Genomic DNA, 16,915 nt, shown 5'->3' with positions numbered 1-16,915 from the left:
TAAATTTTGCGCAAATCCGATGAGTTTTGACGGAGATATGATTATCTGATTTACAGTTTTACCCATTGTGAGAAAATGGGGTTTGTTGAAGATTTGATCGCGTTCTGTGACGTCATCAGTAGGTAGAATCTTACGAAAATTTAACAGGAACATACTCGCGTGATCACGTACCCGTCTCAAAAATTCAGACTGATCCCTGGAAAAAAAAAAACTGCTGGCAGGATTTTTAATCCTGAAGTTTCAGATTCATGACCCTGGTTTAAACCTGAAGTTTAAGATTCATGATCCTGGTTTAATCCTGAAGTTTAAGATTCATGACCCTGGTTTAATCCTGAAGTTTCAGATTCATGATCCTGGTTTAATCCTAAAGTTTAAGATTCATGATCCTGGTTTAATCCTGAAGTTTAAGATTCATGACCCTGATTTAATCCTGAAGTTTAAGATTAATGACCCTGGTTTAATCCTGAAGTTTAAGATTCATGATCTTGGTTTAATGCTGAAGTTTAAAATTCATGATCTTGGTTTAATCCTGAAGTTTCAGATTCATGATCCTGGTTCACGTGTTTGTTGTTCCGGCGGTGGATTATTAATCCAGATTACCTCTCTCCATAGCGGCTCAGGCCCCAGTTACTTCCCGCTGGGTGAGATCCAGCTGACGGTGCGACACAGTTCTCAGAGGAACAAGCTGATCGTGGTCGTCCACAGCTGCAGGTACGAGTCGACCGAAGAGTCTTTGTTTACAAGCAGAAATTAAAGCCGCGCGTCGCCGATCGTCAGCGTCTGTTTTTTTTTTATCTCCGCAGAAACCTGATCGCGTTCACCGACCACGGCTCGGACCCGTACGTCCGTCTGTATCTGCTGCCGGACAAACGGAGGTCGGGCCGGAGGAAAACTCACACGCTCAAGAAAACGCTCAATCCCGTCTACGACCAGACGTGAGTAAATGTGTCAAACTGTGGCCACTAGTGTTTCAAACAGATACTGCAATCCCACATTTAAAGTTTTAAGTCTCAATTTTGAACCTGAAGTTTATATTTTATGATATTTGATTGAAGCCTGAATGTAAAACTCCACATTCCCAGTTTAAACCTGAAGTTTAAGATTCATAATCCTGATTTAATCCTGAATTTAAACTCCTGTAATAATGAATCAATCAATTTTCCGGAGTTTAATCCTGTAATTTAAGATTCAAATTTCCTGGTTTAATCCTGAAGTAATTGATCAACTTTCCCAAGTATAAATCTGAAGTTTAAGATTCATGATCCTGGTCTAATCCTGAAGTTTAAGATTCATGACCCCGGTTTAATCCTGAAATTTAAGATTCAATCCTGAAGTTTAAGATTCATGACCCTCGTTTAATCCTGAAGTTTAAGATTCAATCCTGAAGTTTAATATTCATGACCCTGGTTTAATCCTGAAATAATAAACCAACTTTCCAGAGTTTAAACCTGAAGTTTAAGATTCATTACCCTGGTTTGAACCTGAAGTTTAAGATTCATGAGCCCGGTTTAATCCTGAAGTTTAAGATTCATGACCCTGGTTTAAACCTGAATTTTAAGATTCATCATCCTGGTTTAAACCTGAAGTTTAAGATTCATGACCCTGGTTTAATCCTGAAGTTTAAGATTCATGACCCTGGTTTAATCCTGACGTTGGTTTCAGATTCATGACCCTGGTTTAAACCTGAATTTTAAGATTCATGACCCTAGATTGTCCCTGAAGTTAAAGATTCATGAGCCCGGTTTAATCCTGAAGTTTAAGATTCATGACCCTGGTTTGAACCTGAAGTTAAAGATTCATGAGCCCGGTTTAATCCTGAAGTTTAAGATTCATGACCCCGGTTTAATCCTGAAGTTTAAGATTCATGACCCTGGTTTAATCCTGAAATAATTAATAAATTTTCCCGAGTTCAAACCTTAAGTTCTAGATTCATGACCCTGGTTTATTCCTGAAGTTGAAGATTCATGACCCTGGTTTAATCCTGAAGTTTAATCCTGTCTTTCCTGTCCTCATGTCTGTCCAGGTTTGAGTTCAGCGTGTCTCTGGCCGAGCTGCACAGACGGACTCTGGACGTGGCCGTGAAGAACAGCGGAAGTCTTCTGTCCAAACACAGAGGTCTTCTGGGAAAGGTTCACACCTTTAAATCTTATCTTTTATTTCTTCTTCATTTATTTTGAAGTTTCCTTAAAACTGAGAAATAACTCTGTCTTTGTTGTTTTTTGTTCAGATTCTGGTGGATTTGACTCATGATGACATCACCAAGGGCTGGACACAGTGGTCAGTGATCCAGGGTTTAATCCTGAATTAACAAACCCATTTTAATTAAACCCATTTAAATCTGAAGTTTAAGATTGATGTTCCAGGTCTTAATCCTGAAGTGAAAGATTCATGTTCCAGGGCTTAATCCTGAATTAAGAAAACCATTTTCCCTGTTTAAATCTGAAGTTTAAGATTCATGTTCCAGGGCTTAATCCTGAATTAAGAAAACCATTTTTCCTGTTTAAATCTGAAGTTTAAGCTTCATTTTCCAGGGCTTAATCCTGAATTAAGAAAACCACTTTCCCTAGTTTAAATCTCAAGTTTATGATTCATGTTCCAGGTCTTAATCCTGAAGTGTAAGATTCACGTTCCAGGGCTTAATCCTGAATTAAGAAAACCATTTTCCCTGGTTTAAATCTCAAGTTTTAGATTCGTGTTCCTGGGGTTAATCCTAAAGTGTAAGATTCATGTTCCAGGGCTTAATCCTGAATTAATAAAACCATTTTCCCTGGTTTAAATCTGAAGTTTAAAATCCATGTTCCAGGGCTTAATCCTGAATTAAGAAAACCATTTTCCCTGGTTTAAATCTGAAGTTTAAAATGCATTTTCCAGGGCTTAATCCTGAATAAATAAAACCATTTTCCCCGGTTTAAATCTGAAGTTTAAAATCCATGTTCCAGGGCTTAATCCTGAATTAGGAAACCATTTTCCCTGGTTTAAATCTCAAGTTTAAGATTCATGTTCCAGGGTTTAATCCTAAAGTGTAAGATTCATGTTCCAGGGCTTAATCCTGAATTAAGAAAACCATTTTCCCTGGTTTAAATCTGAAGTTTAAGATTCATGTTCCTGGGCTTAATCCTGAATTAAGAAAACCATTTAATCCCGCTCTTTCCCTCCTGCAGGTATGAGCTGACTGAAGACGGTTTGGCCAAACCTCACCAGTCGTAGACGTCGCCGCGACGTCGTAACCATCGCCGCGTCGTCGACGTATAACTCGCGTATTATATTCACTTCCTCTCGACTTTCCTGTTGTGCTTTTATTTCCATCGCAACAGGAAGTAGAAGATCTTACATTTAATCTCATCATCATCAGTCGCAAAGGCAAAAACCTCCCCTTTAAGACGCGAGTGATCGAGCAAACGCAAAACACGTAGAACTCTGTATGAACTCTGTAGACGTAAACACGAACATCCCATAATAACAGAAGAAGAACGACAAACTGTTTGTAAATAATGTAAAATGATGCTGGACAGACGTGAGGACGCGTGTCTCTTACTCGGCCAAATGATTGTGTGTAATTTTATCCTTAATGTTTATTGATTATTATTATTATTGTTGTTTTTTTTAAGATTGGTAAATAATGTGGGTGGGGCTTGTGAAGGCGGGGACAAGTGCGGACGAAACGTCGCCAAAGACATGAGACAGTTTTTTTTTTTCTCTTTTTTAAATAACGAGTTTATTGATCATGTGACGACAACTTTGTTAAAAACGCGCGACGGTCGGTGACGTGAAAGAATTAGCACGGCAGTCAAACTTCGTATTGAAATAAAAGTTAGCTTAAAAATGATCGCGGCAAACGGAAAAAGATGAGCCCCATTAGCTACTTTAGACATAAGCTACTTTAGCCACAAGCTATTTTAGCCACACACTACTGTAGCCACAAGCTACTGTAGCCAGATGCAGTAGCATCAGTTTATGATGTTAGAAGCTACTTTAGCCACAAGCTACGTTAGCCGCAAGCTACTTTAGCCAAAAGCTATTTTAGCCACACGCTACTTTAGCCTCAAGTTACTTTAGCCAGATGCAGTAGCATCAGTTTATGATGTTAGCAGCTACTTTAGCCACAAGCTACTTTAGCCAAAAGCTATTTTAGCCACAAGCTACTTTACCGGCACAGATCTGTTCATAATGTTAGCAGCTACTCTAGCCACACGCCTTGTAGCAAACAGTGTGTGTTTAATGCTCTTGTCAAGGCACAGGGGGCGTCGCTGTTTGTCGTCAGCAGCTACTTTAGCCACAAACTACTTTGGCCAGACTCGGTAGCATCAGTTTGTGATGTTAGCATCTACTTAAGCCACACGCCTCGTATCATACAGTATGTGTTTCATGTTAGCAGCTATGTTACCCCAAGACACTATGTGGCATCACTGTTTGTTGTTAGCCGCTACTTTGGCCAAACGTTAGCTACTATGGCCGTACTTTAGCCTGACATTAGCCGCCAGACACTGGCATTAGAGTAGAGTAGCCGCTACGTTTAGCTATAACTGTGTGGCATCAACGTTTAACATTAGCCGCTACTTTAGCTCGATGCTAAACTACGCTCTCTGGTAGAATATCAAGTTTGATCGCGAGTGCTCAGCGTTTCATCTCCACGTTAATTTACGCGTGAATTAACGACAACTTTCAATCTAAAATAAATATCATGCGAAAACCAAGTTTATTTAGCTGAACGACGACGTTGTTGTTTTTGCACAATTGTGTTTGTGGTTTTTTTTTAAATGTGGTCGGGGATCGAGCGTGCTTTTATTTTCTTAACTCGAGCTTCACCCGAATTCAACACAGGACGATATTTTTCCCTTTTTTTTTCTATTTCCATTTGTTTGTTTGTTTGTTTGTTTGCAGTTAATTTAATATAAAAATCCTCCCTGTAAAGTGTTTGAAATTATATAAATAATAATAATAATGATCATTCAAAGGAACAACAATTAATGTCATGTGTATAATTTATTCTCTTAATCTGTACAAGACGGCGATAATCCCGCAGAACAATCCAAGTAAAACATGTCACACGTTGTTTAAATTTGTTTTTGTTTGTGTTTATGCTAACGATAAACTAACGTGTAATAGTAACACATTCCTTTTTTGTAGGACTTTTATTTTTGCAAAAATTTTGCTAACCTTTATATGCGTCAACTCTTTTCACGCCAAAAATTCCCGTCAAGTTTGACGTGAACGCTCCGTCACGGATCGTATTGTTATCGTGTTTAAGTATTTACGTATAATTAAGGTATTACCTTAAGTTTTAAATAAATTGCCAAAATAAAATCATTTTCCTTGAAAGTCATTCCTGCAATAAATGTATTGAGTTATTATCCTTTGGAAAAATATATATATATCATTTCACATTTTGGCGCCCTCCAGTGGTTGAATTGGCCCACCACTTCCTGTCACCCTTTTCTCAATAAAAGTCTTCATAATTCCCCCTCAATTTGGCGAGATTCAGACAAGTGAAAGGGAAACAGAGCGGCGACATTTTATTTTGAAAATCTCATACCAAACGACAGATTTGTACAAATTCAATGAGCCAATGAGACGAAGGGAAGTGAAACTGCTTTAATTATGATGACGTTTTATTTTGAAGTCCTACAGCAACTTTAGTCTTAACTTGTCATCAAGGATCATTTTCAACACTTTTTGTTGTCGTTAAGCGAGGGGGCGGGGCCGTTTGTAGCAAGAGTAGCGCACGTTGCTAAGGTTGCTAACGCGACATTTGCTTTCATCCGTCAAACTAAAAAAACAACGCAAATAAATAAACCAAATTTCGTCAAACAAAAACGTTTTACGTCGCCGAAAAAAAAACAACTGAAAACTTCGGCCAAATTGGAAATGTTCAGTTTCGTGTTTTGCGTGTAAAATTAATGATTGTTCGCGATTAGAGATTAGTTCGTCGCATCGCAAATGATCCCGATCCAGGTTCCGTTTTCCGTGTTGCCGATGTTTTCATCGCACAGAGCAGCACCCGATATTACGGCAACCGCCGCTTTACGAAGTTTGCCATAAAAAGACGCTGCTCTGCGAACTTCTGTTTTCCGAAAAGTGTTATTCTGTGTCACTTTGTGACGCGATGCTAGCATCCGACCAACGGGAATATCGCGTTCTGTGTGTGATATCGGCCAAATTGGTGAAATCCAATAAATAATACTTCTTTCCAGGACCGTGTTTTTGAAACGTCTGGTCATGAGCATCAGCACAAATGTCGGATATAAAACGGTAAAAATCGGACGGTTGCGACATTGGAACAAGAAAGTATTTTACACGCGTGTACGCAAACTGTCGAACATTTAATGTCTTTTTTATTATAATTCTTTGTGTGTTAGCGCTCGTCCTGTGCTTTTATTTTGTAAAACCTTCTTCTTGGTCTCTCTCAGGATGTTCAGTGTGTGTGCGTGTGTGTGTGTGTGTGTGTGCGTGTCCTTCCGTCTTCTTTAATTTATCTCGTGCCTTAAAGTTCGCAGCACACGGCTCGGAAACACCAACGTGTTTTTAAGACGACGACAAAAATGGCGACAAATGTTGTTAAAATGACTTCCTGTGTGTTTGTTATAGTGAAATAAAGATCTTTACGTGGCTTCGACAGCGCCGAGCTTAACCAACTCGTCTGTGTCTGGTTTTCTTTTATTTATTTAAAAAAAAACGTGATCACCGTGTTTACGATCTGTGTACGAATACGTGGAAAAACCTGATTTTAGCCTCTTCAAGAAAAAGTTTCACATTTTGGCGCCCTCCAGTGGTTGAATTAAGCAAGGACACCACAGTGACAGGCTTTTACACCACTTACTGTCACCCTTTCACAATAAATGCAATAAATGTATTGAGTTATTATCCTTTAAAAAAATATATATATATATATCATTTCACATTTTGGCGCCCTCCAGTGGTTGAATTAAGCAAGGACACCACAATGACAGGCTTTTACACACCACTTCCTGTCACACTTTCACAATAAATGCAATAAATGTATTGAGTTATTATCCTTTAAAAAAAAAAATTATATATATATATATAAATATATATGTCATTTCACACTTTGGCGCCCTCCAGTGGTTGAATTAAGCAAGGACACCACAATGACAGGCTTTTACACACCACTTCCTGTCACACTTTCACAATAAATGCAATAAATGTATTGAGTTATTATCCTTTAAAAAAAAATATATATAGCATTTCACATTTTGGCGCCCTCCAGTGGTTGAATTAAACAAGGACACCACAGTGACAGGCTTTTACACACCACTTCCTGTCACACTTTCACAATAAATGCAATAAATATATTGAGTTACTATCCTTTAACAATACATATATATATATATATCATTTCACATTTTGGCGCCCTCCAGTGGTTGAGTTAAGCAAAGACACCAAAGTGACAGGCTTTTCCACACCACTTCCTGTCACCCTTTCACAATAAATGCAATAAATGTATTGAGTTATTATCCTTTAAAAAATATATATATATATATAATTTCACATTTTGGCGCCCTCCAGTGGTTGAATTAAGCAAGGACACCACGGTGACAGGCTTTTACACACCACTTCCTGTCACTCTTTCACAATAAATGCAATAAATGTATTGAGTTATTATCCTTTAAAAAAATATATATATAGCATTTCACACTTTGGCGCCCTCCAGTGGTTGAATTAAGCAAGGACACCATGGTGACAGGCTTTTACACCACTTCCTGTCACCCTTTCACAATAAATGCAATAAATATATTGAGTTACTATCCTTTAACAATATATATATATATATATATATATATATATACATATATATCATTTCACATATTGGCACCCTCCAGTGGTTGAGTTAAGCAAGGACACCAAAGTGACAGGCTTTTCCACACCACTTCCTGTCACCCTTTCACGATAAATGCAATAAATGTATTGAGTTATTATCCTTTGAAAAAAAAAATATATATATATATCATTTCACATTTTGGCGCCCTCCAGTGGTTGAATTAAGCAAGGACACCACGGTGACAGGCTTTTACACACCACTTCCTGTCACTCTTTCACAATAAATGCAATAAATGTATTGAGTTATTATCCTTTAAAAATATATATATATAGCATCTCACACTTTGGCGCCCTCCAGTGGTTGAATTAAGCAAGGACACCACGGTGACAGGCTTTTACATCACTTCTTGTCACCCTTTCACAATAAATGCAATAAATGTATTGAGTTATTATCCTTTAAAAAAATATATATATAGCATTTCACATTTTGGCGCCCTCCAGTGGTTGAATTAAACAAGGACACCACAGTGACAGGCTTTTACACCACTTCCTGTCACCCTTTCACAATAAATGCAATAAATGTATTGAGTTATTAATATATATATAGCATTTCACATTCTGGCGCCCTCCAGTGGTTGAATTAAACAAGGACACCACAGTGACAGGCTTTTACACCACTTCCTGTCACCCTTTCACTATAAATGCAATAAATGTATTGAGTTATTAATATATATATAGCATTTCACATTCTGGCGCCCTCCAGTGGTTGAATTAAACAAGGACGCCAAGGTGACAGGCTTTTACACTACTTCCTGTCAACCTTTCACAATAAAAGTCTTCATAATTCCCCCTCAATTTGGCGAGATTCAGATGAAAGGGAAACATCATTTCACGTTGTTGGCGGTTGTGCTTTTATTGTGGAAATCCGCAGCGGAAGTGCAGTGTGTGTTGACGGTGTGTGCGTGTGTGTGTGAGCCTCCTCCTCCTCCTCCTCCTCCAGCGGCAGCAGGAGGACTCACGCCCTGCTGCATCCTCTCCTCCTCCGCCTTCATCCTTCCATCCCTCCATCCACAGCCCCGGCTATTCTCTGCTCCTCCAGCCGCGCAGGGGCCACTGTCCGCGGTCAGGACGACGAACCGAACCCCCCGGTGGAGGAAAAACATGTCGTTTTAAGAGCGGAGTTTTGGACCCGTAAAAACCCCGGAGCGGACATGACTCGCTCGGCTTCCTCCTGCCACCTGCTCCTCTTCCTCCTCGTCCTCCTCTTCCTCTCCTCCCCGGCTTCCTCCGAGCGGAGATTCGGTGAGTTTTGCCCGGGTTTCTCGGGTTTCTCCGCGGGGACGTGACCGGGCAGCCGCGGCCGGTTCTCCGCAGCCGTTTTCTGCGCGTGTGTGTGCGTGATTCACCGCGGTTTCAGACGGTTTTCCAGGGAGTCGCTGCAGAGGGCCCGCAGCAGGCCCCACACCTGTTTACATCCCATAATATTACATTTTAAAGGAAAATACACGAATAATAATGTACACAAATATGTTATGGAGCAATATATGTTAAAAAAAAACCACGTAGAATGAATACGGTTAAAAACTATTTTTACTATTCCTATTTTTAATATTGTATAAATATATATATATATGCTAATATATTAAATATTTCAGCTTCTTAAATGTTAATATTTCCTGCTTTTTTTGCTCTTTTGAAGTGAACGAAAACAAACGTCGTCATTTCCACGTTTTTGACATTTTATGGACCAAAAAAAAATCATAATAAATGAAAATAATGTGTGAACTTCAGCCCTGTATTCATGTGTATGTGAGAGAATAATAAGATTACGAGTAAGAGATTAAGCTAAAACAAACAAATGTGACGTCGTTTTTGTTTACGATAAAAAAGAAGATGCAGTTAGCCAGCTAGCTAGCCGCTAAGAGACTTAGAAGCTTCCTGTTCCTCGGCTATTTTCAGATATTTCACAGAATAACGTGACATTGTTTTTGTTTATGTTAAAAAAAACAACCCAAAAAACGGAGGCAGTAGCTAGCTAACAAGTGAGCTACTGGCTGATGAGAGGCTATGTAGCTACCTTATAGCTTAGAAGCTATCTGTTAGCTGCTGGTGGCTAGACTAGCTCGGCTATTTTCAGATGAAAGACGTTGCAAACAAATAACATGACATTGTTTTTATTCACAGAGAAAAAAATCAGAGGCTAACAAGCTAGCTGCACGTTGCTGAGAAGCTAAAAAGCTACCTGCTAGTTGCTTGTGAGCAATTCTTGCGTGGCTAGCTCGGCTGTTGTAAAATGAAAGACGCAACAAACAAATAATGGGGACATTGTTTTGTTGACTGCAAAAAAACTGAGGTAGCTAACTCTCAAGCTAGCTGCTGAGCGGCTAAGAAGCTACCTGCTAGTAATGGTGGCGAGACTAGCTCGGCTATTTTCAGATGAAAGACGTAGCAAACAAAAAACGTGACATTGTTTTTGTTTACTAACAAGTGAGCTGCTGGCTTATGAGAGGCTATGTAGCTACCTGCTAGTTTCTCGAGAGCAACTCATGCAAGACTAGCTAAACTAAACAAATATTGTGACATTGTTTTTGCTTACGATAAAAAAGAAGAGGTAGCTACCTATCAAGCTAGCTGCTCAGAGTCTGAGAAGCTACCTGTTAGTTGTTTGTGAGCAAAATTGCGAGACCAGCTCGGCTATTTTCAGATGAAAGACGTAGCAAACACTAGCTACGTCTTACTAGCACTAGCTAACACTAACTAGCACTAACTGGGTCATGTGTCTCCGCCCACAGGTTGCCTGTTTGAGAACGAACTGTGTTCATCGTACGAGGTCTGCGTCAACGGTAAGAGACGCGACACACACTCATTTCACTCTGCTGCGCCACCTACTGTCACAAACACCACACTGCAGCTCCTGACGCTTCAACACACAGGAAGCCAGCAGGGCCAGAAGGCCATATAAGGAGAGAAATCTGTAATCTGATGTCCTATAGTGCTGATTTACACGTACACCTGTTATTCCTTTTGATTTAATCTGTTATTCGTGTGTCCTCATAACACTGATTTAATCTGATTACGTGTACACACTGTTGTTTTTGAAGTGTCGTCGTCATGGAGACGGTGTGTCATGTTGGTGTGTGTTGCGTTCACAGATGGGATGTTTGGGAGGTGTCACTCTGTTCCAGTGACAGAGGTTTACTACGTCTCCCCGTCTGTGGTGCAACGTTTCAGGATGCTGCTGGAGAAGCTGTCCACCAGAGGTGACACACACGCACACACGCACACGCACACACACACACGCACACACACACACGCACACACACACACACACACACACACACACACACACACACACACACACACACACACACACACTGTCACATCGTCAGCGCCCACTGCAGATCAAGTTCACTCTCTACAGTCGATATTCTCTGCTATTGTAAACCGCTCACTCTCCCACACCTACTAGCAGCTAGCATGCTATATTGGTAGCTATACTTTCAGCTAGCAGCCACAGCAGCAACTAGCTGCTACAGTCGCAGCTAGCAGCCACAGCAGCAACTAGTAACTACAGTGTCAGCTAGCAGCCACCGGAATGACCAGCAGCTACAGTGGTAGCTACAGTAACATTAAGCAGTCACAGTCGCAACTAGCAGAGTAGCTAGCAGCCACAGGCGTAACTACCAGCAGCTACACTTACAGTAGCTATATTTTCAGCTAGCAGTCACACCAACTAGCAGCTTCACTTGCAACTAGCAGCCACAGCAGCAACTAGTAGCTACAGTGTCAGCGAGTAACCACAGGAATGACCAGCAGCTACAATGCTAGCAATGGTAGCTATAGTAACATTTAGCAGTCGCAACGAGCAGAGTAGCTAGCAGCCACAGGAGTAACTACCAGCAGCTACACTTTCAGCAGCTATACTTTCAGCTAGCAGCCACAATAGCAGCTAGCTGCTACAGTCTCAGCTAGCAGTCACAACAACTAGCAGCTACACTTGTAGCTACCAGCCACAGTGACTAGCAGCTACAATGGTTGCAATGGCACAATGGTAGCTACAGTAACATTTAGCAGTCACAGTCACAACTAGCAGAGTGGCTAGCAGCCACAGGCGTAACTACCAGCAGCTTTACTTTCAGCTAGCAGCCACAGGAGTGACTAGCAGCTACAATGTCAGTTAGCAGTCACATCAACGCGCAGCTACACTTGCAACTAGCAGCCACAGCAGCAAGTAGTAGCTACAGTGTCAGCTAGTAGCCACAGAAATGACTAGCAGCTACAATGGTAGCGATGGAACGAGCAGAGTAGCTAGCAACCACTTGCGTAACTACCAGCAGCTATACTTTCAATTGGCAGCCACAATAGCAACCAGCAGAAGAGCTAGCATTTCTAGCAGCTACACTGGCAGTGATACTTTCAGTACAATAACTGGTAGCTACAGTAGAAACATGCAGTCATGTTGGCACGGACACTAAAAGCTAGCGGTCACAGTAGCAGCTAAAGCTAGCGGTCACAGTAGCAGCTAGCAGCAGCTAAAGCTAGCAGGTCCTGAAGTGGTGAAAAGTCTTGGTTTTCTTCCACTTTGTCGTGTTTTCTCTTCATTTTCTTCCTCTTGTTTGACTTTTCTTTCATCAAACGTACTTTAGCCTCTTTTAAGTCGTTCTCTTGATGTCACGTGATGTTACAGATGACATTATATATATATATATATATATATTTAAAGAAAATCCAGTGCGATATCATGTTTGATTGTCGTGCTGAAAAAGGTTTAAATATTTCAAAACAATAATGAGGGAAATTCACCTCGTCCACTGCACGGGTTAATTTTTAACAGCAATCAACGGTGAAGCTGTTCATCAGGTTCAAAGTCTTCACTCTGACTCTTTAAAAGCCAGAGTCACTGTGAACTTTCCTCAGTCGTTATCAGGAGGTAAAATGGCTCAGAGAGGAAACAACATGGACAGAGAAAGATTCTGCTGCTCGATCTGTTTGGATCTTCTGAAGGATCCGGTGACTCTTACCTGTGGACACAGCTTCTGTATGAACTGTATTAAAGAAAACTGGGACTCAGAGGATGTGAATAGGATCTACAGATGTCCTCTGTGTAGAGAGACCTTCAGACCGAGGCCTAAACTGATGAAAAACACCATGTTAGCAGATTTAGTGGAGGAGCTGAAGAAGATTGGACTCCACGCTGCTCCTGCTGATCACTGCTATGCTGGAGCTGAAGATGTGGCCTGTGATTTCTGCACTGGGAGGAAACTGAAAGCTCTCAAGTCCTGTTTGGATTGTTTGGCCTCTTACTGTGAGGAACATCTCCAGCCTCACCATCAATCACCTCCATTTAAGAAACACAAGCTGGTGGAGCCCTCCAAGAACCTCCAGGAGAACATCTGCCCTCTTCACAACAAGGTGATGGACATGTTCTGCCGCACTGATCAGCAGTGTATCTGTTATCTCTGCTCTGTGGACCAACATAAAGACCACGACACAGTCTCAGCTGCAGCAGAGAGGACGGAGAAGCAGAAAGAGCTGGAGCTGAGTCTAGAAGAAACCCAGCAGAGACTCAAGGACAGAGACAGAGACGAGAAGGTGATGGACAAGAAGGTGAAGGACGTCAATGACTCTGCTAAGAAAGCAGAGAAGGACATTAACAAGATCTTCACTAAGATGATGAATCTCCTGCAGAAAAGACACTTTGAGGTGAATCAGCAGATCAGATCCCAGCAGGAAACTGAAGTGAGTCAAATCAAAGACGTTCAGGAGAAGCTGCAGCAGGAGATCACTGAGCTGAAGAAGAGAGAAGCTGAACTGAAGCAGCTTCTGAACTCAGAGGATCACACCCAGTTTCTCAAAAACTACCGCTCACTGTCAGCACTCAGTCCATCTACACACTCGTCCACCATCAACGTCCAACCTCAGAGACACTTTGAGGACGTGACGGCAGCTGTGGCAAAGGTCAGAGGTCAACTACAGGACCTTCTGACAGAACAAGAACCAAAGACCAGAGCTGAGTTCCTCAGATATTCACAGGAACTCACACTGGATCCAAACACAGCTCATGAACGTCTGTTTTTATCTGAGGGAAACAGAAAAGTCAAAGTAATAATAGAAAATCAGTCTTATCCTCGTCACAAAGACAGATTCACTGATTATCCTCAGGTCCTGAGTAAAGAGAGTCTGACTGGACGTTGTTACTGGGAGGTTGAGAGGAGCGGATTAGGAGTTGGTGTAGCAGTGACGTACAAGAACATCAGCAGATCAGGAGGATCAGAATGTGAATTTGGATTCAATGACAAATCTTGGGCTTTAAATTGTTACAGTGACTGTCAGTTTAATCACAAAGGTATCAAGACTAAAGTCTCAGATCGTCAATCCTCCACAGTAGGAGTTTACCTGGACCACAGAGCAGGTCTTCTGTCCTTCTACAGCGTCTCTGACACCATGACTCTGATCCACAGAGTCCAGACCAGGTTTTCTCAGCCTCTCTATGCTGGAGTCGGGATTAATTGTTTTGGAGCCACAGCAGAGTTCTGTAAACTCAAATAAGTCTTGAGTTATTTAAAGAGTCAGTGAGTTAAACTCATGAAAACACAAATCTATCATCGTCATCATCATCATCATCATCATCACAGTTTTTTTGGTTCTGAAATCAACGTTCATTTACGATTCACTAACAAAACTGGAAATAAAGAAAATAAACAAAACGTTGTTGTCCTTTGTTTTCATTCCAGCGTCTCATTCACACACGCGACGCAATTAAGAGTGAAATAAACACATTTTATTTAGGTGTAATAACACTAAATAATCAATTACAATAAAATAAATACTACATTTGGTATGAATAATTATCAACAGGGTTAAACAACTTGACTTTATTAATTAACAGGAAGTTAAGTAAATGCTTACGACATCAGCTAATGTTAATTACGGCTTATTTGTCCAATAATAACAATAACATCAGGTGTCACAGAAGTGCCAGATTTTTCACCTTTAAAAACCCTGTTGACGAATGCTGCATCTCCTAGTGTGTGTGTGTGTGTGTGTGTCTAAGATGCTGTTATTGCATTTCACCACTAGATGGAGGCAGAGATCTGCACAACAGCCCGTGGGTTCTGCCACCGTGAGCGTTTTAGCAGCTTTCATTTGTGCAAAGTGAACATTATTTCACCTACATTTGACGTACAGGGCCTTTAATGAACGAATGAAAGAATGAAAAAACAAAGGAACATAATCAGTGTGATCTTTAATCTACGACATCTCAATCCCACGCTTGTGCCTTTTTCTCGCAGTTTTAAATCCTTTAAAGACCGGAGACGTAAGTTTGTCTTCATAAACCGCTCGCTCGCTAACACTCATTATCTACGTCCTCCATTTAAAAACAGCCTAGCTAGCCACATGAGTAGCGGCTAGCAGCTACAGTGTCTTCTAGCATCCATAGGAGTGACTAGCAGCCACAATAGCAGCTAGCAGTCACAGCAACCTAGCAGCTACACTTGTGGCTCGCAGCCACACAAGTGACTAGCAGATACATTGGCAGCTATACTTACAGCTAGCAGCCACAATAGCAACTAGCCACGACAGTGTCAGCTAGCAGTCACAGCACCTAGCAGCTACACTTGCGGCTAGCAGCCACAGGAGTGACTAGCAGATACATTGGAAGATATACTTACAGCTGGCAGCCACAATAGCAACTAGCCACGACAGTGTCAGCTAGCAGTCACAGCAGCTAGCAGCTACACTTGCGGCTCGCTGCCACAGGAGTGACTAGCAGATACATTGGCAGCTACACTTGCGGCTAGCCACCACAGGAGTGACTAGCAGATACATCGGCAGCTTTACTTACAGCTAGCAGCCATAATAGCAACTAGCCACGACAGTGTCAGCTGGGCAGTCACAGCAACCTAGCAGCTGCACTTGCGGCTAGCAGCCACAAAAGTGACTAGCAGATACATTGGCAGCTGTAAGTATATACAGCTAGAAGCCACAATAGCAACTAGCCACGACAGTGTCAGCTAGCAGTCACAGCACCTAGCAGCTACACTTGTGGCTAGCAGCCACAGGAGAGACTAGCAGATACATTGGCAGCTACACTTGCGGCTAGCCACCACAAGAGTGACTAGCGAGAGATTCATGTTTTCTCTTTGGGTTTGACAGGTAGAAAAAAACAACAACAAAAAACAAGCTAGTTTTAAGAGCAAATCGTCTTAAAACTGGCAGCAGCAGCGGATCAACAACAACGGTTCAAAGAACCTGAATCATCCCTATCAGGGTTCAGGGTTCTGGGTCATAATTAGGGAGATTGTTGAGAGTTCCCGTGTTATCTGCTGTGGTTCTAAACGTTCTGTACGTTGTTTTACCCTCCGTAGGTTTGACCTGGGAAGATGACGCCACGCAGCAGGTTCTGTCCAAGGAGTTGTCCAAACTGAGGAGGGTTCCATTCAGGCCGCAGCAGAACGGACCTGCGTACGACACCGAGGGCAGGTCAGATGTTACATACTCTCTTAGGAATAAGGGTTCTTCTACAAGGGCTGAGGTTCTACATGGAACCATTTGCGTCTGAAAAACCCTTTTCCTGGAGAAAGGGTTTTTCAAGGGTTCTTGGTAACACTGATGGTTCCAGTAAGAACCATTTTGATCCAGAGAACCCTTTAAAACCCCTCTCCTGAATAAAGGGTTTCAAAAGGGTTCTTGGTGGAACCCTCCAAAAGAGTCAAAAAGGGTTCTCCTATGAGGACAAGCCAAAGAACCTTATATGGTTCTATTTGGCAATTTTATTTCTAAGAGTGTAGATCGTGTGGAGAAGGTTCTGGTTCCATGTGGATAAGACCTGACTCCAGGTGGAACCTTTACAAAAAGGTTCTACCTGGAGCCAAAAACTGTTCTCCAATGAGGACAAGCTGAAGAACCTTATATGGTTCTACTTGGCACTTTTATTTCTAAGAGTGTAGATCGTGTGGAGAAGGTTCTGGTTCCAGGTGGATAAGACCTGGCTCCAGGTGGAACCAAAAAGGCTTCTCCAATGAGGACAAGCCGAAGAACCTTATATGGTTCTACTTGGCACTTTTATTTCTAAGAGTGTAGATTATGTGGAGAAGGTTCTGGTTACATGTGGATGAGACCTTTAGCTTCTGTTGCA

At 41.5% G+C, this 16,915-nt stretch overlaps 3 protein-coding genes across 4 annotated transcripts in view; all 3 read left to right on the top strand.

Annotated features, from left to right (window-relative positions):
• esyt2a (extended synaptotagmin-like protein 2a) overlaps window positions 1–6,618 on the top strand; it is a 31,821-nt gene extending 25,203 nt beyond the window's left edge. For both annotated transcript variants that reach the window (XM_083907554.1, XM_083907553.1), the window contains 5 exons: window positions 613–711; window positions 804–935; window positions 2,024–2,129; window positions 2,228–2,277; window positions 3,162–6,618. In XM_083907554.1, coding sequence (XP_083763680.1) covers window positions 613–711; window positions 804–935; window positions 2,024–2,129; window positions 2,228–2,277; window positions 3,162–3,207 — 433 coding nt within the window. In that variant the 3' untranslated portion in view covers window positions 3,208–6,618. The remainder of the gene's footprint in view (window positions 1–612; window positions 712–803; window positions 936–2,023; window positions 2,130–2,227; window positions 2,278–3,161) is intronic.
• Window positions 6,619–8,987: 2,369 nt separating this feature from the next.
• The window catches only part of slco5a1b (solute carrier organic anion transporter family member 5A1b), a gene marked incomplete at both ends in the record, with an annotated part of 82,188 nt that continues 74,260 nt past the window's right edge, over window positions 8,988–16,915 (top strand). Inside the window, 4 exons of the mRNA XM_083907996.1 lie at window positions 8,988–9,078; window positions 10,569–10,619; window positions 10,929–11,036; window positions 16,146–16,260. Of these exons, the coding sequence (XP_083764122.1) occupies window positions 8,988–9,078; window positions 10,569–10,619; window positions 10,929–11,036; window positions 16,146–16,260 (365 nt within the window). The remainder of the gene's footprint in view (window positions 9,079–10,568; window positions 10,620–10,928; window positions 11,037–16,145; window positions 16,261–16,915) is intronic.
• On the top strand, window positions 12,712–14,325 carry LOC310942231 (tripartite motif-containing protein 16-like; the record flags this gene model as incomplete). Its single annotated transcript, XM_083907567.1, has 1 exon — window positions 12,712–14,325. One exon carries the CDS (start codon window positions 12,712–12,714, stop codon window positions 14,323–14,325), a length of 1,614 nt encoding a protein of 537 aa, XP_083763693.1.

Source organism: Microchirus variegatus (assembly GCF_963457635.1).
Source record: "Microchirus variegatus genome assembly, chromosome: 21".
NCBI lineage: Eukaryota > Metazoa > Chordata > Actinopteri > Pleuronectiformes > Soleidae > Microchirus > Microchirus variegatus.
This window is presented reverse-complemented; position numbering and strand designations above follow the sequence as displayed.